Source organism: Rhinolophus hipposideros (genome assembly GCF_964194185.1).
Source record: "Rhinolophus hipposideros genome assembly, chromosome: 2".
NCBI classification, from domain to species: domain Eukaryota; kingdom Metazoa; phylum Chordata; class Mammalia; order Chiroptera; family Rhinolophidae; genus Rhinolophus; species Rhinolophus hipposideros.
In genome coordinates, this window is record NC_138048.1 from 37,667,945 (window position 1) to 37,691,067 (window position 23,123).

General features: G+C 35.2%; 1 protein-coding gene across 1 annotated transcript; it reads left to right on the forward strand.

The window, feature by feature from the left end:
* Positions 1–1,194: 1,194 nt before the first annotated feature.
* On the forward strand, positions 1,195–21,221 carry LOC308505422 (uncharacterized protein C3orf85; the record flags this gene model as incomplete). Its single annotated transcript, XM_081067587.1, has 3 exons — positions 1,195–1,243; positions 19,507–19,640; positions 21,132–21,221. 3 exons carry the CDS (start codon positions 1,195–1,197, stop codon positions 21,219–21,221), a joined length of 273 nt encoding a protein of 90 aa, XP_080923713.1.
* Positions 21,222–23,123: the final 1,902 nt, after the last annotated feature.

Consider the following 23,123-nt stretch of genomic DNA (forward strand, 5'->3'; position numbering starts at 1 on the left):
ATATGTATATATATGTGTGTATATATATATATATATATATATTTACAAGAAGTGGAGTACAGAACTAGGAATAGAGACAGTGGAAATGTAATGGCTGTATGTGATGTCAGAGGGGTAGTAGATGGGGGGAGGGGGGTTATTACTGGATGATGGATATAAATGATAAATGTCTATTACATTCTTTTGTACACCTGAAACTAATTTAAAGAAAACAAAAAAAGACTTAAGCTATAACAGGGGAGGACAAAGGATTAGATTTTTCCAGTCCTATAAAAGTCATCTGGAGAATATTTACATTAATTACATGCAATTTAATTATTTTAAGTGGCATCCTTAGACAAACAAAAGGTTAACTGAAATTTTTACAGCATATAGGAGAGCAGACAATCTTGCTGAATTGTGTGATAGGCCTTGCCCAGAGCTTCCTTATAAGATGTTCTTAACTGCTTTAGCAGTTCAATCTACTGTCTTCATATATCTGGCACACACAAAAAAAAACTTATTTATTTAATAGTTTGTCCTTTTAAAATGAGAACTGACTCTGGTGGTGAACACACAGTGTGATATATAGATGATGTATTACAGAATTGTACACCTGAAATCTATGTAACTTTGCTAACAATTGTCACCCAAAAACACTTCAATAAAAAAGAAATATCATAAGGCATCACAACTATTCACTCATTTGTTTTCAAAAAAAAAAAAGAGCTACTGTGAACATTCTTGTACAGGTTTTTGTATGAATGTAAGTTTTCATTTCTCTGAGATAAATGCCCAGTGTGCAATTACTGACTTGTATGGTAATTGCATGCTCAGATTTACAAGAAACTGACAAACTGTTTTCCAAAATGACTGTATCATTTTATATTCCCACCAGAATGTATGAGTTATCCAGTTTTCTACCTTTTTTTTTTCACATTGCATTAGTCTGTGTGAATGGCAAATTAATAAGTAAATACATGGCTCATATAAGAACAGCCTGTAAAAAGTCAGTCCAAAAAGTCCAAAGGGTGAGAAGGCAGGAGTTATATAAAAAAGCAATCTCAAGCAACAGTTGCTCTCTGACTTGCCGCAGCTCCTAGGTCTTGCAGGTATGCAGCAAGTACTTCATACTCCTGGAACGTATCCAGTATGCCCTAAAACTTTGCTCAATTGGAATTAAAATAAGTAAATATTTTATTTTCAAACAGGATCATGACCTACAAAATGCTTCAAGTGGCCCTGTGTTCAACATTGCTTATAGGTAAGAACCTATTTCTTTTTTATTTATCATGTCTTTTATAACTACTAGGTTGATAAATGACCCCTTTTGAATTTTTAAAGAAACGAACAAACATGCTTTATCCATAGACTTGCTGCAGCTCCGAGGCAAATTCTAAAGCACTGAGGAAACCCAACTATTGTGTCATGCTGCAATTTTGAACATGTTAGTGTTAACTGTGTGTGTGATCATTTTATTTCTAATTATGTATTAACATATTAACATGTTACTGTTTCTAAGAAGTCTATTTCTTACAACTGCTGCCACGAAAGAAGTGCTCTGGTGTCCTGGAGCAAAGGAAAAAATTAAATGCCTTTTAGAAACTGTAATCTTTACATAGTACCATCATGTGGAGATCCCAAGAGAATATGAATTCATTAACCTTTAGAGCAAGTAGTAGCTCAGAGAAGTGGTGTTTTAAAGACAGATCAAGCAAGACACCGAAAGCCAGATGATTTGCTACCAAACTGACCCAGTAATTCAGTGGCTTATATCTGAATTGTACTGAGTGATCATTTGTTTTTCTTGTAATCAAAACTGAAGATACTAACAAAGGTATAAATTATTTTCACAGTTAAATCTCTACAACTTATAAATACTTCTGATGAAGATGCTTGAGTCAGAATAAATTTCTACTTTGATGATAAGCTTGAGACCAATGAAAACAAATTATGTACTTTGCTTGAGGTACACACACACACACACACACACACACACACACACACACACACACATAGAGAGAGAGAGACTATTAATTTAGATATGTATGAGGATATGTATATATGTGTTTGTGTATGCAAAATTAGCTTTTTTTATTCCTAAACCTGTGAGCAATTTTAATAAATTGTTTGAATCATCAATATTACACTTTGTATTTGGGACATGTTTAAATAAATTATTTAGAAATTCTTAGCCAAGTTATTTAAGCAATTATCATCACACCAAGTTACAGCCCATAGCGTCAGATGGAGAAAGTGAGGCTGGTTCAGTTCAAGTGCGTGCCTGCGGGGCACACTGCAAATTGAAGTCACGGGCTGGTTATAAGCCATCAGTATAAAGCTTTTCCTCGACTGTTGATGCATGCAATTGACTTTTCAGTGGGTGACAGTGGATGACTGCAAGACTAAAAGCACTACATCTGGTCCACATTTACCTGTGAACACTGCAGGATCAAAAAGATTTGGCAAAAGGAAATAGTTCTGCAAAATGACTTTTTTGAACTTTCTTCAGAAACAACTTGGAATTAACTTCAATTCCAGCTGAGATATAAATATGTCTATCCATAAAGACAACTGGTTTGACTGACTTCAATAAACAAACAAACAAACAAACAAATAAATAAATAAAATCATGTAATTGAAGTTCATGAAATAAGTTGAGATCAGAACCTACGGACAGAGGACCACTGACATTGCGGGGTTAGCCCTTGATGTCAGGAAAGAAGCTTTTATTGCTTGTGGGCTGAGGAAACTGAAGTCTGTAGAACCAAATTCATTCGTGACATTAATAACTAGTTTAACTGACATTTCCTAAATCACATAGGTCTAAAATAGGAAATAATAGCTTGAATCAACTTGCTTCGCTTCTCTTCCCTCCTTTTTTTGTATAAGAACGTAGCCTATTTATCTGCACATCACTGGAGCCCTTCTGCTTATCATAGAAAACAACCATTTTTAAAATTTGTTTCTATTTTTAAAAAGTTTCCTCCATTACAGATTAGTTATCTAACAAATTACTTTTGTCTAGAACTTAATTTGAAGTAAATAGGGAAAAGATCTCATTATCCATTGTCCTAATGGGAATGCTGAAGCCAAAAATGATGAAGAGCCTTACTCAAGTAATTAAATTTATGAGCAGAGTCCCCAAATTATTTTATTGATTTTTCTCAAAATATCAACTTATACACCTTAGGGATGGTTCTCTGGTCAGAGAATTAGAAGTCTGAGTGTCACGATTTGATTACAAAAAAAAGGGAACAAAACAACCGTCTCTTTAGATTTAGGTCAAGAATTGCCTTCTTCTATAGTAAAACAGCAAATATTACTACTACTATTTTAAGTCTTTATCATGTCTCAGGAGCTCTCCATACATTACCTTAGTTTAACTCTCAAAATCACTCTAAATACAGGTATTAAGTTTCCTATTATACAAAGAGGAAACTGAGGCCTAGAGAAGTTAAATGACCAGACTACAAAGTTAATCAATGTGAATGCCAGTTCACATCCAAATTCTGCATCCAGGTCTTCTTTCTAGTACACAAAAAACCTGTCCCCTCTGGCAAAGCAATGCTAGGCCTGAGATATGCAGATATGGGAAAGGCAAAAGAGCACACAAGATTTCTTGAAAAAGTCATAGAGCAAATATTGTAGTCATTGGTTCCACAAGAAAAGGTCAGGAGTTAGGGAGCTGCGTGACTTTATCTGAGGAAATAGAGCCAAACCAGGATATAAAGAAAAACTTTCTATGACAGTTCTTACTTGTGCTGAGGATAAAAAGAAGTTCTAAACTCACCATGTTCCACCTCAATCAAACAGCCCCATTTCACATAAAGGGGAAATACGGAAAAATACACATATTGGAAAGTGTTTCACTGAGTAAGTAAACCAATTTTCTTAGAGTTGACCCATATGTAAAACAATTTGGAGGTTCAGGCCCTTATTGTTGCCCTGTTATCAGAAATATCTATAATGTGCAAGTATGTCTCCTGGTTTGCGACAGGGGAAAATGAAACTGCCTTTGGCCTATTTTTCTAGCATAGTTCCAGCTTTTGTCTTTTGCCTCAAATAATGATCAAGACCAATTTGTCTTGAAGTTTTTGGTTTGGTTTGGTTTGGTTTGGTTTGGTTTGGTTTGGTTTGATAGACAAGGGCTGTGAAGCTCACATTTTCCATCCTATGACCTTGTCAGCACTTCCAATCCCCCAATCTCCTCCCTTTTTGCCTCCTCCACTGTAGAAGGTCTGGTCCTTCTCAGTCAGGCCTGTAACCCTGCAATTTTTTGGAAAGTCTATATTCTCTGATATACTTTTGATTTCTTTTATAAGATTTTGTTCTTAATTTTACCTACTCACTTTGGCTTCAGGTTGTTTGATGCTCCGAAGAAAGTGGGTAGTGAGAAAATAACTGCTAGACAAAAAAAAAAAAAAAGTCTTTGCCTGTGACTAGATTCATTGAGCATGCTGGATGTTGTAGAAAAACTATTTTCCTACTCACATGGCATCATTTGTCGTGGCATTAGATTTGGGAATCCCATCAACACACATAAGGCAGTGACCCGGAAATTTTCAATATTAGATCTCAAAAAATGCTGTCTTTAATAAGCTACAAATTTCTCTGCATACATGATTAAAATCTAATAAGACATCTGCCAGCTCCAAAAACATCCCAGGGAAGTTCATGGCCACACTGTGAGCGTGAATGTGGATGTGCGTTTGTGTACTGAGAGCAGGTTAAAACAGATTGAGGTTGAACTCAAGTGATACCAGTTTCTGTTTACATTTCAAAGTACTCAACACATCAGCAATGGTATCATCAATAAAGGCGAAGTTCCTGAGTTAAAAGTTCAGTTACGAAAGCATTTTATTAACAGACAGTTGAATATGAGGATGGGAACTTGGGAGCTGATCCCACAGTGTGGTGTGTGTTTTCTGTTTCTTCAGTTCATATCTATCAACCCTCTTTGCATTCGTTTTACTTCCTCTATTTATCTTGTTTCTTCTTTCCATGGCTTCTCACCTTTTGCAACCGCCCTTCTTTTTCTCTCTCCTTCCTTTGATTTCTTTTCATGATTTCTCACTTCTTTTTTCTCTCACAACCCAAATTTCTTATCTCACTAATTTTTATCTGAATTATAGCAAAGTGAGAGAATCCATTGTATTAATCCATTCTATCTTTTACCATGAATTTTTTGGCCACTGACTAAAGTTTAGAGTGAAAAGAAAAGAAAAAAAAATAACTCATTATTTGTGGAGAAAACTATTTGTTTAAAACAAAGAATAAAATATTCAAGTCTAAAACAATACGAACCTAAACTTGAGTATTTTAGTCTCACAAAATTATAAAATTTCTCCTGTATTTAGAGAGATCTTTAAAAATGCTACCATATTGTCAAGATGTTTGGATATCCTTTTCTCCTGATCTTCTTTTGTACTTAATTCCAAGAAGCCATTTATACTGTATTTTAGTACTTAATTCATGTACCACACATAATTGCCTGGGCACTTATTTCATATTTTTTTAAAGACATAAGTAATTTGAAGCCAGACACTGAGACTCAGTCCAATAAAAATAGTAAATAATAAATGTTATTCTCTAATTGATTATATTGAGTACTAAGTGCTTTCTTTCAGTATCCCATACCTAAGTATTTCTGAACTTGTGGCAGGATTATAGTTATCATTCTCCCTTTCCAGTAGCAGATATCAGGTGACACTCCAACTCTTGGTATCATCTAGCCCCTAAATGAAAGAGCTACTGTAAACCTAGCCTGTGAACCTGGCAGATCTTTTGTGTCTTCCATCCTCCCTTAATCCCTCCACATTTACTATACAGATTTTAAAGATTACATGAAGAAAAAAATTAATAGTCGTGGCTGTTCAGAGATGACAAGCTCCTGCAGGTAGGAGTACCCTGAGCTGTGCTCTATTTTTTATTTTCTTTGTTTCTTACTGAGACTCTAACACAAGAGAACTATTGGGTTCTCTGAGCCACCTTCACACACAGCACGACCATTCTTTGTCCCACTTTTGATCAAGTTGAGAAATAAACCAAAGATGATTGTGGAAGACAATCCATTTTCTTTATTATGGAGAAAGGCTAACTCGGAAGACACAGTGCGGTGTAAGTACATAAAGAGCCTGATGCCTGGACCCCAGAATTTGGCAAATTTCATATCTAATTGCAGGTTGTGGACCCAGAACAGAAACTGTACTCTTTCAGGGCAGCTTACTCTCCAGAGGAAATAGAAAGACTGAGCAGAACATGCCAAGTTATGCCACTTGGACTTACCAATTAAATGGGGCACTGCCCCTTTCAAGAATCAGAGTATACGAAGGGGAAAAGAGAGGCCTGGGATTACTCCAAATGAGCTCCCTTTGCATGGAAAAAAACAGGAAGCTGCCATCAGACTCTCCCCTTTCATTAGTAACATAAGTTTCACATTAGGCTTTGGGGTCTTTCTAATGTGTAGGTTTCTACCACAAGCATCATTTTCATAGTTATGTGCATAGTATATAGACTATTCAGTCATTTATCCACTATCAAATTTAAAGCCTCGTTTCAACCTTCCCTGGGTGATGGCAATACAGGGAATCTTTCCACTTCTAATTATATAGCTTCTATTACTCCCATACCACTCATCAGCCTATGATGGTTACTCATCTCTTTGTGCCTACTGTGAATACATCTTTATTGTTTTGCTTCAATTATTGTCTAGGTCTATTTTGACTTCTCTGTCACTTATTTCTGCCCATTTCAATGTTGAATTTCTCAGCATATAAATTCCTTATCAGTTGTAGTTGTGCCCACTTAGCATATTCCATATGCTTCTGATGACATAATATCATAAAGACAAAGACATTTTCAGTTAATGATTTATTTTTTATGAATACATCCCAGTTAAAGATGTTAGAGCCAGAAGGGACATTAGATGTCATATAACGAAGCTTCATTTCATAAAACAGAATATGTAGGTACAGGAATAAGAAGTGGTTTGTTAAGAAATGAAGAATGAAATAGCCAGCTTAGATAATTGAGCTGACCAGATGGAAGAAAGAATTAGTGATATTAAAGATAGAAATCTGGAAATGACACAGATAGAATAAGAGAGAGACTTGAGAGTTCAAAGAAATGAAAGAACTCTACAAGAAATTTCTGACTCCATCAGAAAGAACAACATAAGAATAATGGGTATACTAGAAGGAGAAGAGAGGAAGAAGGAAAGAGAGAGTCTATTCAAACAGTCAATGAGAAGTTCCAAAACCTATGGAAAGAACTGGATCCTCGAATCCAAGAAGCAAACAGAATACCTAATTACCTCAATCCCAACAGGCCTTCTCAAAGGCACATTGTATTGAAACTGTCAAAAATTAATGACAAAAAAAGAATTCTGAAGGCAGCCAGAAAGAAAAGTAGTAACCTATAAGAGAAAGCCCATTAGACTGTCACCAGACTTTTCAGCAGAAACCCTATAAGCCAGGAGGGAATGGAATCAAATATTCAAAATATTGAAAGAGAAATTATCAGCCAAGAATAATATATCCAGCAAATATATCTTTTAGATATGAAGGAAGAATAGAGACCTTTCCAGACATACAGAAGCTGAGGGAATTTTCTAACACATGACCTGCATTACAGGAAATACAAAAGAAGGCTATTTGACCTGAAACAAAAAATCAAAAGAATAAAATCCCTACACAAACTAGGGCACTATATACTTAAACATAACATACAAGGTGGAGAAGATAAAAACATTTAAAAAGCAAAAAGGAAAAAGAAAACTTGCTACTGCAATTCAGAAATCAACTCACAGCATAAGTAGGAATAACTTGTGACAACAAAAACATAAAAGGGAAGAGAGCAAAGGTCTGAATCTGCAAAGGGGAATGGAGATAAGAACCATGCTGAAGAAGAACTACTCTCTATATGAAACTTTCTTGTACGTAAACTTAATGGTAACCACTCAAAAAAAAAAAAAAATCCAGACCTGAGATTTATAACATACAAAAAGAAGAAACAGAGGAAAAACTCATAGAATACCACCACACTAAAATGAAAGAGAGTAACAGAAAGGGAAAGAAACAATGGTCACACCAAAATACCAGAAAACTAAAGACAAAATGGAAATAGGAAATCCTCATATATCAATAATCATCCTAAAAGTAAACAGTCTGAACTCACCAATAAAAAGGCACAGAGTACCAGATTGGGCCAAAAACAAAACCCAGTCTTTGCTGCCTTCCCCAGACACATCTCAGCTAGAAGGACAAATATAGACTCAAAGTGAAAGGGTGGAAATCAATACTCCAAGTAAATGGCATCCAGAGAAGAGCGGATGTAGTCATACTTATATCAGATGAAACAGACTTCAGGATAAAAAAATGTAACAAGAGACAAAAATGGACATTTCATAATGATAAAGGGGACAATAAGACAAGAAGACATACACTTGTCAATATATATGCCCCTAATCAGGGAGCACTAAATTATACAAAGCAACTACTAACAGAAATAAAGGAAAAAACTGACAAAAACACAGTTATGGCAGGGGACCCAAATACATCGCTGACAGCTATGAATAGATCATCCAAACAGAAAATAAGTAGGAAAATATCAGCCCTAAATGACACATTAAATCAAATGAACATAATGGATATTTATAGAGTACTTCATCCTAGAACACCAGACTATACATTCTTTTCTAGTATACATAGAACACTCTCAGGGATAGACCATATGTAGGGACATGAAACTAGTCTCAGTAAATTTAAGAAGATTGAAATCATACCAACCATATTATCCGATCACAAGGTTATAAAATTGGATATCAACTGCAAAAAGAAGGCAGGAAAAACCACAAATATGTTGAGATTAAACAACGTTTTTAAAGAACAACTGGGTCAAAGAAGAAATAAAAGGAGAGGGGGAAGGGTGAAGGGATTGGGGGGCGGCTGGTTACCACAGGATGGCCTCAGGGTTTTTTGAGAATTACTTTGGGGAACTTATTCAATGGTGTTTGGGGATTTTGTTGGGTGTCCGATGGACATGTGTCCTGTTTGGGAGACCACCTCAGGGATGCTGTGGATGCCTGGTCATGGCATTGTACACCAGAGGCTGGACATTAATGAATGCCAACTATAATTTTATGTGTATAATGTGATGGCTCGGTGTGAGGTCAGGGTGGTGGTGGATGGGGGGAGGGGGGTTCTCGGTGTGAGGGATGTAAAAATAAAATGAAATAAAATAAAACTAAAAAAAATTAAAAAAAAAAACACATTTTGGGCATGCACAAAAAAAAAGAAATAAAAGGAGAAATCGAAAAATGCATAGAAATAAATGAGAATGAAAATACATCCTATCAAAATTATTGGGATGTGGTGAAAGCAGTAATAAGAGGGAAAATTACATAATTATAGGCCTATCTCAAGAAAGAAGAAAAACCCCAGATAAGTAACCTAACATTATACCTTAAAGAACTTGCAAAAGAAGAACAAATTAAACTCAAAGTCAGCAGAAGGAAGGAAATAATAAAAATCAGAGCAGAAGTAACGCAATAGAGAACAAAAAGAGAATTAAAAAAAATAATGCAATAAAGAGCTTTTATGAAAAGATTTATAAAATTGTGAAATCCTTGGTGAGACTTGCTAAGATAAAAAGGGAAACAACATGGATAAACAAAATTAGAAATGAAAGAGAAGTTACCATGGATATTACAAAGGATCATCCAAGAATATTACATGCCACCATATTTAATAATGTAGAAGAAATGGAAAAGTTCTTAGAAACATAAAGCCTTCACAAACTGAATCACGAAGAACTGGAATATCTAAATAGACCAATCAGCAGTAAGAAATTTGAATCAGTCATCCAAAACCTTCCTAAAAGCAAAAGTCCAGGAGCAGATGCCTTCACTAGTGAATTCTACCAAATGTTCAAAGAGGATCTAATACCTGTCCATTCAAATTTTTCCAAAAAATTGAAGAATAGGCAATATTTCCTAATTCATTTTATGAGGCCAACATTACCCTAATACCAAAACCTGGTAAGGAGAACACAAAAGAAGAAAATTACAGAGCAATATCTCTGATGAGCACAGATGCAAAAATCCTAAACAAAATTCTAGCAAATCAAATACAACAATGCATTAAAAAGATTATACATCACGACTGACTGGGGCTCATCCCAGGGGCACAAGGATGGTTCAACATAAACAAATTGATCAATATGATACACCACATAAACAAAATAAAGGATAAAAATCATATGATTATATCAATAGATGCAGTAAAATCATTTGACAAGATACAACATCCATTTGTGATTAAAACACTTAATAAAATGGGTATAGAAAGAAAATACCTCAACATATATAACGAACCCTCAGCTAATATCATAATTAACAGTGAAAAACTGAAGCCTACATTCAGGAACTAGACAGGGTTGTCCCCTAACACCACTATTATTCAACTTAGTAGTGGAAGTCCCAGCCAGAGCAATCAGGCAAGAAAAAGAAATGAAAAGTATCCAAATTGGGAATGAAGAAAGTTAAATTGTCACTTTTTGCAGATGACATGATTCTGTATACAGAAAACCCTAAAGACTCCACCGAAAAGCTATTAGAAACAGTAAACGAACACAGTAAAGTTGCCGGCTATAAAATCAATGTACAAAAATTTATTGCATGGGCTGGCTCGGTGGCTCAGGCGGTTGGAGCTCTGTGCTCCTAACTCTGAAGGCTGCCGGTTCGATTCCCACTTGGGCCAGTGGGCTCTCAACCACAAGGTTGCCAGTTCGACTCCCGCAAGGGATGGTGGCCTGCACCCCCTGCAGCTAGCAATGGCAATTGGACCTGGAGCTGAGCTGCGCCCTCCACAACTAAGATTGAAAGGACAACAACTTGACTTGGAAAAAAGTCCTGGAAGTACACACTGTTCCCCAATAAAGTCCTGTTCCCCTTCCCAAATAAAATCTAAAAAAACAAAAACAAACAAAAAAAAAGAGATACATTCTGGAATGCAGGAACCATATTTCAAAAAAAAAAAAATCCACTGCATGCCACTGAACTTACAATGGTTAAAATGGTAAATTTTATGATATGTGTATTCTACCACACATATAAAAATGGAAAAAAATATATTGCATTTCTATATGCTAACAATGAAATTTCAGAAAAAGAAATTTAAAAATATAATCTCTTTTGCAATTGCAACAAAAAGAATAAAATACCTAGGTATAAACTTAACAGAGAATCTGAAGAACATCTACACTGAAAACTAAGACATTTTTAAAAGAGATTGAAGAAGACACAAAGAAATGGAAAGACATTCAGTGTTCATGGATTGGAAGCATCAACATAGGGAAAATGGCCATATTACCCAAAGCAATGTATGGAGTTAATGCAATACCCATCAAAATCCCAATGGCATTTTTAAAGAAATAGAATAAAAATATATATATCAGATTTGTATGGAACCACAAAAAATACTAAATAGCCAAAGCAATCCTAAGAAAAACAGAGTAAGGCTCGAGGTATCATACTCCTTGACTTCATCTTGTACTACAGGGCAACAATAATCAAAACAGTATCTTATTGACAGAAAAACAGACACACAGACCAATGGAATAGAACTAAGAACCCAGAAATAAACCCACATAAATATAGACAGATAATTTTCAACAAAGAAGCCAAAAACATACAATTAAGAAAAGACGGCCTCTTCAATAAATGGTGTTGGAAAAATTGGAAAGATATGTATAAAAGAATGAAACTAGACTGCTATCTGTCACCGTGTACAAAAATTAACTCAAAATGGATCAAAAACCTAAACATAAGACCTGAAACAATAAACTGCATAGAAGAAAGCATAGGCACTAAACTTATGGACCTTGGATTCAAAGAGCATTTTATGAATTTGACCTCAAAGACGGGGGATGTAAAAGCTAAAATGAATGAATGGGACTATATCAAACTAAAAAGCTTCTGCACAGCAAAAGAAACCACCGAGAAAATAAAAAGGAAACCAACCGAATTGGAGAAGACATTTAAAAACACCTCTGATAATGGGCTAATATCCAAAATATATAAGGAACACATACAACTCCACAAAAAAAAGACAAAACAATCAAATTGAAAAATGGGCAGAGGACTTGAACAGACACTTCTCCCAAGAAAACATACAATCAATAGATATATGAAAAAATGTTCAACTTCACTATCTATTAGGGAAATGCAAATCAAAACCACAATGAGGTATCACCTCACTTCTGTTAGAATGGCTATCATTAACAAGGCAAATAATAAGTGTTGGACAGGCTGTGGAGAAAAAAGACCCTCATACACTATTAGGGCAATGTACACTGGTACAGCTGCTATGGAAAACAGTATGGAGGTTCCTCAAAAAATTAAGAATAGAATTACCATATGACCCAGCAATCCTTATTCTGGGTATCTTCCCCAAAAATCTGAAAACATTTATCCCTAAAGATATATGTACTCCAATGTTCACTGCAGCATTATTTACAGTGGCCAAGACATGGAAACAACCTAAGTGTCCTTCGATAGATGATTCGATAAAGAAGATCTGGTATATATACACAGAATACTACTCTGCCATAAGAAAATATGAAATAGTGCCATTTGCGACAAAAAGGATGGACCTTGAGATTATTATACTCTGTGAAATAAGTCAGACAGAAACACTCAAGAACCACGATTTCACTCATATATGGGATATAAAACTGAAAGCAACAAAGGAACAAAACAAACAAAGAAATAAAAACTCATAGACACAGACAACAGTTTAGTAGTTACCAGAGAGTAAGGGAGTGGAAGGTGGTAGATGAGGGTAAAAAAGATCAAATATATGGTGATGGAAAGAGAACTGACTCTGAGTGGTGAGCACACAATGTGACATATAGATGATGTCTTACAGAATTGTACAGTTGAAACCTATGTAATTATACTAACCATTGTCACCCCAATAAATTTAATTTTTTTTTAATGTGGCTTGGTGACTAGTCACTGCCCGAGCCAGGATAAAATTTTGGATCTCTGATCCTTTTTGGCTTGTGTAAATAGAGGTGTGATCTTGAATATCCCCATACTCTGAAGTGTCTGCCTTATTTCTATGGTATAGAATTTTCTGCAGAGAATATCCTAGAAAGATTTAGATAGTAGAACTAAGCTTGACAGTTCTTATTAAAACTGACTATAATACAGAATGAAAGGAAGAAGGTTATGTATGGAGTTGGAAATAAAGAGAAAAAAGTATTTTTAAAGCTTATGATTATAAAGTTTTAAAAAAGGCATTATCTGGCTAATATTGCCCACATTAAAAACAAACAAACAAACAAACAAACAAACAAACAAAAACCCTGCCATTTAAAAGCCAACAAAGTAGTAAAAGTCAGGGTTCAGTTTTCAACCCCAACTGTATTATATATTATATAAGCTTACAAACACAAAACTGTGATCTTGCTCTCACTAACTTTCAAGGTTGATCAGACAGAATGAAAAAGGGAGGAGAAATTTCTGAAGCAGAGAGGATAATAGCATGCCCTCCTATATTACTTACATTTTTATTTCCAGCCCTGCCATTGACTTACTATGTGACCTTGAGTAAGTCATTTCATCTCCATGTGTCAAATTTCTCATTTGTAAAGGAGGATAATAAATACTACTTTCTGTCTCTCTTCTGGGTTATGTTATTATCACTATCAATTAATATTTATTGGATGCTTGTTGGGCGCATAATGCTGAGGTAAGAGCTTTGTTCTGGGGGGTGGGGGTGGGAGCTGGAGGAGATTGTATCAGTGAAATATTTTCCATGAGCAAAAAAAAAAAAAAAATAGAAGATTTACAAAAGACAGAATTATTAGAGCTTAAAATAGTTAGGGCTTATATTTTAAAGCTTGCTTCTTGGCCACGATTTATGTAGTAAGTTTTTTCATAATGATTGTACAATGCACCAGGATAATGATGGTGCAGAATACTGGTTTTACTTTTGGATGATTTCGAGTAACACTATCTTAAGAATTACTATCCTTGCTTTATCTAGCTGTAAATTATATTCCAAGCATAGTTTATTTAGAAATATTCATTCAATATTGATGTCATTGGATCTACTTTATCTAGTAATTTCCCTTTAAAAAAATAAAATAAAAAACAAAACCACGTTTTTTTAAACAGAATAAATACACATTAAATATGTAACACTTTATAACACCTTTTCTTCCAAGAGAATGAGGAGAAATCTGAAAAGCCACCTATTAAAACATTTCAGCTAGAACCAAAACTTTAGTGCTGGTCCATCCACACTAGTCAGCTCAAATGAATGAAAGTTCCCTATTTCCGCCAAATCCATCCTGTCTTCCAATCCCATCCCTCTGTCACCTATCTGATTCAGTTCCTTCTTATCTCTCATATGGACTATTCAGAAAGCCTCTGACCTTGTTTCTCTCACTCAGTTCTCTTCCTTTTACCATTTACCCTCCACACCACTGCAAAAGAAGTTTTCAAAAGTAAATTTGTGAATGGATAAACAAAATATTGGCATATACACCAAAACATTACTCAGCCTTAAAAAGGAATGAAATGCACCATATGCTACAACATTCATAAACCTTGAAGATATTATACTAACTGAAATAATTTAGACAACAAAGGTCAAATTATTACATGATTCCTCCTATATAAGGTACCTAGAATAAGCAAATTCATAGAGACATATAATAAATGGTGGTTACCAGGGGCTGGGGAGAGGATATAGGTAGTTATTATTTAAAGAGTGCAGAATTTCTATCTGAGACAATGAAAAGGTTCTGGAGATAGTGGTGATAGCTGCACCATATTGTGAATGTACTTGATGCCATGGAATTGTACACTTAAAAATGGTTATGGCTAAAATGGTAAGTTTTATGTTATGTATATTTTATCACAATAAAACAAAAACTTTCAAAGTACATCCTGTCATTTTCTGGTTCAGAAATGATAATTATTTACAGAATAAAGTCCAAACTCCTTGGTAGGACAGTAATAATCCTTCAACATCGAGCTCCAGCTCGTCTTTCCAATATTATCTTTGACACATCTATACCACAATGGCACCTTTGGCAAAGTGAGGGTCACTGAACCTGAGTCTTACCTTGCACTATTCCTGGGCTTTCCAGTCTCCTTCACCCTGGAATACAGGCTCTTTGCTGCCGCTCCCTTCCTCCTCACTGTGGAAACCTTACATATATTTTGATGCTCAGCTCGAAACCAATTTCTCTGTGAGGCGTCCATGCCAATATCATAATTTATCACTCTCCTTTTGGATGGTCTAGTCACACTATGTCTTCTTATAATTCTTTATGAACTCCTATATGAGTTCCTTAGTGACAAGAGTTATTTATTTATTTTTCAATTAAAGTTTATTAGGGTGACAATTGTTAGTAAAGTTACATAGATTTCAGGTGTACAATTCTATATTATATCATCTATAAATCACATTGTGTGTTCACCACCTAGAGTCAGTTCTCCCTCCATCACCATATATTTGATCCCTCTTATCCTCATCTCCCACTCCCCCACCCTCCTTACCCTTTGGTGACCACTAAACTATTGCCTGTGTCCATGAATTTTTGTTTCTCATTTGTTTGTCTTGTTCTTTTGTTGTTTTTGGCTTATATACCACATATAGGTGAAATCATAGGGTTCTCTGCTTTTTCTGTCTGACTTATTTCACTTAGCATTATAATCTCAAGATCCATCCATGTTGTCACAAATGGTCTTATTTCATCTTTTATTTTTTTTCTTTTATTTTTAAATTTATTGGGGTGACAATTGTTAGTAAAATTACATAGATTTCAGGTGTACAATTCTGTATTACATCATCTATAAATCCCATTGTGTGTTCACCACCCAGAATCATTTCTCCTTCCATCACCATATATTTGATCCCCCTTACCCTCATCTCCCACCCCCTCCACCCCCTTTACCCTCTGGTAACCACTAAACTATTGTCTGTGTCTATGAGTTTTTGTTTCTCATTTGTTTGTCTTGTTCTTTTTTTGTTTTTGGTTTATATACCACATATCAGTGAAATCATATGGTCCTCTGCTTTTTCTGTCTGACTTATTTCTCTTAGCATCATACTCTCAAGATCCATCCATGTTGTCACAAATGTCCCTATATCATCTTTTCTTACCACCGAATACTATTCCATTGTGTATATGTACCACAACTTCTTTATCCATTCATCTATCGAAGGACATTTTGGTTGTTTCCATGTCTTGGCCACTATAAACAAAGCTGCAATGAACATTGGAGCACATGTGTCTTTATGTATAAATGTTTTCATATTTTGGGCGTAGATACCCAGGAGAGAAATTGCTGGGTCATATGGTAATTCTATTCGTAACTTTTTGAGGAACCTCCACACTGTCTTCCATAACAGCTGCACCAATCTGCATTCCCACCAACAGTGTATGAGGGTTCCTTTTTCTCCACAGCCTCTCCAACACTTGTTACTATTTATCTTGTTGATGAAAGCCATTCTGACTGGGGTGAGGTGATATTTCATTATGGTTTTTATTTGCATTTCTCTGATGATTAGTGATGTTGAGCATTTTTTCATATGCCTATTTGCCATTTGTAAGTTCTCTTTGGAGAAATGTCTCTTCAGGTCCTCTGCCCATTTTTCAATTGGGTTATTTGTTTTTTTTGTTGTTGGGTTGCGTGAGTTCTTTATATATTCTGTATATTAGCCCCTTATCGGAGGCACTGTTTGCAAAATTCTTCTCCCATTCAGTTGGTTGCCTCTTTATTTTGTCAATGGTTTCTTTTGCTGTGCAGAAGCTTTTAAGTTTGATATAGTCCCATTCATTTTATTTTAGCTTTTACTTGACAAGGGTTATTTTTGTTTGTTGTTTATTTTTCCATGCAATGGTGATTATCAGAACAGGAACTAGGGTGAGGGAAGTGGAGGTCTAAAGGCACAAAATTTGTGTAAGCCTGAGAGTGAGTTCCTTCTTATATTGTGTGCCCTAGTGGCCTCACTTGTCTCATCCTAGTCTCAAGTCTGATAATTAGCAGTTTCCTTGATATTAGTAAGTGTTTTTAATACATTGTATTCATTGTCTACTATGGCATAACTAATTTCCCCAAATCTTAGCAGCTTAAAATAATAAACATGTATTATTTCACAGTTTCTGAGCGTCAGGAATTTGGGAGTAGCATAGGTCGATGATTCTGACTTAGGATCTGTCATGAGGTTGCAGTTCAAGATGTTAGTGGGGGCTGTGGTATCTGAAGACTTGACTGGAGAGTAGCATCAGGTCCCCAGGGATCTCACTTTCATGGTTGTTGGTAGAAGGTTTTAGTTCCTTGACATGTGGACCTCTCCCTCAGAGCTGCTTGAGTGTCCTTCCCTTGGAGAAAGTGACCCAAAAGAGGGGCAAAGCAGAAGGCATAATATATTTTATGTCCTAGTAACAGCAATCATACACTGTCATATCCATGGTATCCTTGGTTACACAGGTCATCTCTACTCAGTGAGAGAAGAGGCCACAAAGGATATGAATACCAGAAGGCAATGAGTGTTCTTTAGAGACAATCTTAGAGAATGGCCTCCACAGCCATTCTGGTTTGATTGTATTGAATTAGATTCCATAGTATCAGGCCAGTATAACTTCTGGCATCTGTTACTAATATGTTCTGAAGTTGACATTTGTCTTTTATTTTTAAATCATTGAATAAATACAATTGCTAACTTTTTTTTAAAATGGACACTATGTCTGAGTCATTTTTTGATCCGCCATTAGTAGTACAATGTTTTGTACCCAGAAGTGTCCTGATTGATGTACAATATTCAGGGAGGCTGTTCATTCTCAATAGGTACTCATTTAGAACTAGAGCTTACTGGATTGACAAATTGAACTGAAATAATGGAGCTAATAACTACAACTCTGCTTAGAGCTCATAGCCAAGCTTAGAAAAGCATGAGATCCTAGGCAATGTGTAATTAATGATTGTTTCCTTTTTTTCTATAAATGCATAAGACTTTTTTTGTGGTCGTCATTGTTGTTGTGATCTGACCCCAAGCATTCCTGTCTCTTAGTTAATATAGTGCACTGGCTCTGAAGGGAGAATTCTTTCTCTCCCTCCTACTTACTGTGTGGCCTTGAACATATGTTTTTAACTTTTCTTTGACTTATTTTCCATGTCTGCAAAAGTAAAATGATTGACCGTGTTACTTCTTATGTTTTTTTGCATTAAATAAGGTAATTCAGGTAATGTATTTAGTACCATGCTCAATAAATATTAACTAATATTGTTAATATTTGTTTTCAGACATTGGTCTTATAGATTCCTTATGACTTTTGCTCTCATCATTCCTCAATCTTAAAATTAAAAGTCTTGCCCCTTCTCCTATCAGGCTAATTTAATCTTTTCTTCAAGGAATAGGTTAAGCAATTGTCCTTACCATGAACATGTCTGCTTGTGCCCCAGTGCTCAATAACACCATCTTCTGCAAAATGCCCTGAGCACAACCAAATCCTGTGTTGACTTGTTTTGTTTCGTATCTTGGACACTTCATCCCCTTTAGAGGAGAGGTTTCATATTTCAGAGCTCACTGTGACCCTGCTCCATACAGAGTATTGGTCAACAGAGGCCTATTAATTCTGAAGCTGTAGAGTACCTAACATAACGATATTTATAGTAGATTTATAACAAATGCTTCTTTATCACAAGCAGTAAACAGATTATATTGTTATTACATATAGGTCAGGAGTGTGTTTTTCTTTATATTGATTCAAGTTACAACTCCAAACGTGATTATTAGGAATAAAAGCACATTATAGACTGTTATAATTTTAAGATCCTAAAGAAGTCTGGATTTTTTAAAACCAATTTTTTTCCCTTAATCCTGGAGTGAAAAGGAGATAGAAAATGCAAGCCTGTTGATTTAATGATGGCTCTATCAATACTAACGATTTTAACTACAGTGCCAGATTTAGGGGCAGTCTCTACTTCAAACTGAAAGATATATTCTATTTCAGAAAGCTAGAAAAGCAAGAATAATATTATTGACTGCCAGGTTTGAGCTAGATGGTTTATATTGATTAATTTAGCCAATGCTTATAGTAATGCAATGTTATTTTGTTACTGTGTTGTTGTTGTTGTTGTTATTATACCTCTTTACATAGAAGAAAATAGAGCTCAGAGAAATTAAGCAACTTGCAAAAAAAAGTGACAGAGCTGGAATTTGAATCCAGGCCTGTGGGCTCCCATGCATGTACAGAAGCTCTGAAAATCTTTTCCACCCACCACACAGCACTGGCTTTCATGCTGTATACAACATACAGGGCACACAGGGTGATAACAGTACTACGGTGGCAAAGGGCTAAGGAATAGCCACCTCCCTCAAGCCAGGGTTTCCTTTTCATGAATCCATGCTTCCAAAGACCACAGCTGTGTCTCTTTAAGAGGAAATACTGATGTAAACTGTTGGCCTAAAAGATGCTGTGCTCTTGAACTCTGAATTACAGGAGCATTAGGAGCACCATTTTTGTTGGAGGACCCAGCAAACCAGTTTCTACATCTCAAAAGACACATATATTTGCAGGATTACTGGGACCCAGCTCACAATCCGAATCTGTGGGAAAACACACTGGCTGATCAGGTATTTGCATGAGAAACAAATGGCCTTTCACCATCTATCTTTTTAAATAGACATCACATCAGCTGGCATTCACATACCACCAGTGTAGCCCTGATTTTTCCTCTCAATCTGCCGTGAGCTATACCTACCCTTTCCTCGCCATAAAGTGTCTTTCATCAGAAAATCCCACCTCCTCCTTCACGACTAAGATCAAATATTCCTTTCTTTCTGAAGCTTTTTCCTTTTTTCCGGAAAGCATTTGTCCTTCCTTTTTCTCTCCCCTTTGTATGCAGTTTATATGTGAATAGCTCACAAAATGTCATACTGGAACTATATGTTTCATGCACCCAACCTCCCTAACTCCTTACGACTAAGGCACATGTCTTATCCATCAAAATAATTGTTCTCGGGAGCTACCAAAATAACTGTTATGTAGTCGAGTCTCAGTAAAATATTACATGTTTGGGGAGGTGGATAGATGGATGATTGTAGTTACATCTTAGTTCCCTCTCAGTTGTTCAGCAGCTAATTTCCCTCTGTGATAATTATCCAAGCCTTTAATGTCATTTCTTCATCTGCTTGCCTTTTGTACATTTTTTTATTCATTTGTATTCTCACTCCAAGAGAAATAAAGAAAAAAACTTGTGTTAGCCTGTTTTATTCCATGTTTACCTTCTTCATAAAAGATATTGAAATTCCAGGACAAATGAAATTGCAGAATTATCTGAGGATTTCAATCAGTCATGATTTCTCTCTTACAACTTAGCAATTTAGAAAAAGAAGATGTATAACAAATTAATTAATTAATTCCTTCAGTGATTTGTTCTTTCTTTGCATATGTATTAGGCTCTTACTACCACCAAGCATGAGGGTTGTAAAAAGTCATTGAAAAATTGAATGTCATTGTTTTCCTGGGGCCTGGGTCCTCTCCTTACTCCACATAGCTGAGTTTTAACTGGTCTACCAGGATTAGCTTGGTTCTGCTTAGCATTTGCTGATGAAAACCACCAGCTTGAATAATGCATCTAGTTTTATGCCTGTTTCTCTCTAACAAGCATAATTTAGAGGTAGTAAAACAAGCCATTTGTTTATTCAGAAAATTAAATAATTATATAGACTGGAAGACTGTATCTTCTTTATGGAATATTAAGATTTTTCAAGTATACTCCTGACTATAATTGTAGACCAACTGTAAAAGACTATAGAGCTAACTGTGATCAACTGACAGATACTGCAATGTAATAAGTTTCTACTTCGAATAATACTATGGCACCACAAATAATGCAAAAAATTTCAGCATTGAAGTAAACAGATTACTAAAAGTGTGGAAACCAAACCTTAGTTAGTATTATTTTTCCATTGTATTTCTCTCAATCTTTTAGGACTATCTATATGATAATCAGAATGCAATCAGGTACATTGATTCAGGTACCTCAATCAATCAGGTACATTGATTGATACAACACGTGTTCTGCACTCAGAGATCATGACTTGAGTTTACTTTTGTTGCAGGCTTGTGAAACATGGACTGCTTTGAAAACGACAGCACAGTATTATTTGAATATGAATACCTTTACCTCTGACATGCCTACTGCCCAGTAAATGTGCTTTGCTGATTATAGTAGGAGAACAAAAAACATGTGAGTCAGCATGGCAATATACCAAAACCATGGGCTTTGGAGACCTGAAGGAAAACACATGTTATTTTATAGATTATTTATTATGTCTGTCTCATGAGAAAAGAGTAAATATAAAAATCTATGTATAGACCTAGAATTAGAAGTTCTCCATAAATGGTAGATAAAATGAACTAAAATAACAAAAGACTATAGAGCTAACATTTACCAAAAGGAGGCTTTTATGGGAAAAGAAAATCAAAAACAAAAAACAGTGTCATTAAAACTTTTTGTTCAAAATGAGAAACAAAAACTCATAGACACAGACAATAGTTTAGTGGTTACCAGAGGGTAAGGGGGTTGGGGGATGAGAGATGAGGGTAAGGGGGATTAAATATATGGTGATGGAAGGAGAACTGACTCTGGGTGGTGAACACACAATGGGATTTATAGACGATGTAATACAGAATTGTACACCTGAAATTATGTAATTTCATTAACAATTGTCACCCCAATAAATTAAAAAAAAAAAAAATTTGTTCATAGCTCACGCTATCTATTGGCTGTTCTTTATTATTTCATTTTTTAATTCTAGGAACAGGTATCTCTTAAATGGAATCGGTCCTCTCCTCTTTTCTTCAATACTTTTCACTGTCTAAAGCCAGGCCAAGACATGGAAACAACCAGTGTCCATTGATAAATGATTAGATAAAGAAGAACATATATACAATGGAATATTACTTGGCCATAAGAAAAAGATGAAATATTGCCATTTGTGACTACATGGATGGACCCTGAGATTATCATGCTAAGTGAAATAAGGCAGACATAAAAAGTCGAGAACCATATAATTTCACTCATTTATGGGATATAAATGTGAAAGCAACAAATGAACAAGACAAGTAAACAGAAACTCAGATACTGACAACAGTTTAGTGGTTACTAAAGGGTAACAGGGAGGGTTGGTGGTAAAAGAGGGTAAAGGGGATCAAATATATGGTGATGGAAGAAAAGCTGACTCTGGATGGTGAACACACGATGCAATATATAGATGATGTATTATAGAATTGTACGATTAAAACCCATATAATTTTATTAACAAACATCACCCCAATACATTTAATGAAATTTTTAAAAAAATAAATAAAGCCAGCCTATTTTAAGACCATGATTTTGAAACTTTTTGCATCAAAGGTGTATTGCTGAAGACAGCAAAAAAATAAATTCTTAACTCATGTTAGGGAGTAGATGGTGACTAAGAACCCACTGAAAGCCACCCATCTACATAAGTGCAAATTTCCTTAGAAATTTTATAAAATATGTCTAAATTTTACATTATGGTCCATAATATACTATTAATGTTTATTTCAATATGAAATAACAGATTTAACTTAATGGCCAGGTACATTTATTAATCTTTTTCAGTAAACTGAAAAATTAACTCTGAAGAAAAGTAGACTAAACTTACCCTGTAATGTTCCATATGTCTATGGAATACCACTTCAGTACTCTAGTTTGAGAAATACTGAGGAGATGATATAACCAACCACCAAGATTGACGCCCCCCCAAAAAAAAAAATCACGCATAAGTAGAATTTCTGTCTTCAAAAACATATTTCTTTGTATAGTCCTAGGTCAATTGTTATTTGGGGGGACATATTTTGGTAAATAAACAAACAAAAACTCATAGACACAGACAACATAGACACAATTTTGGTAAATAGACATGTCTATATTTTAGACATAGACATGTCTATATTTTGGTAAATAGACAAACAAAAACAAACTCATAGACACAGACAACAGTTTAGTGGTTTTAAAACCAAGACTATAGTTGGTTTGATGTGTTCTTACAATAGTCTTAAGCACTTTTTCAGTAGCAGGTATA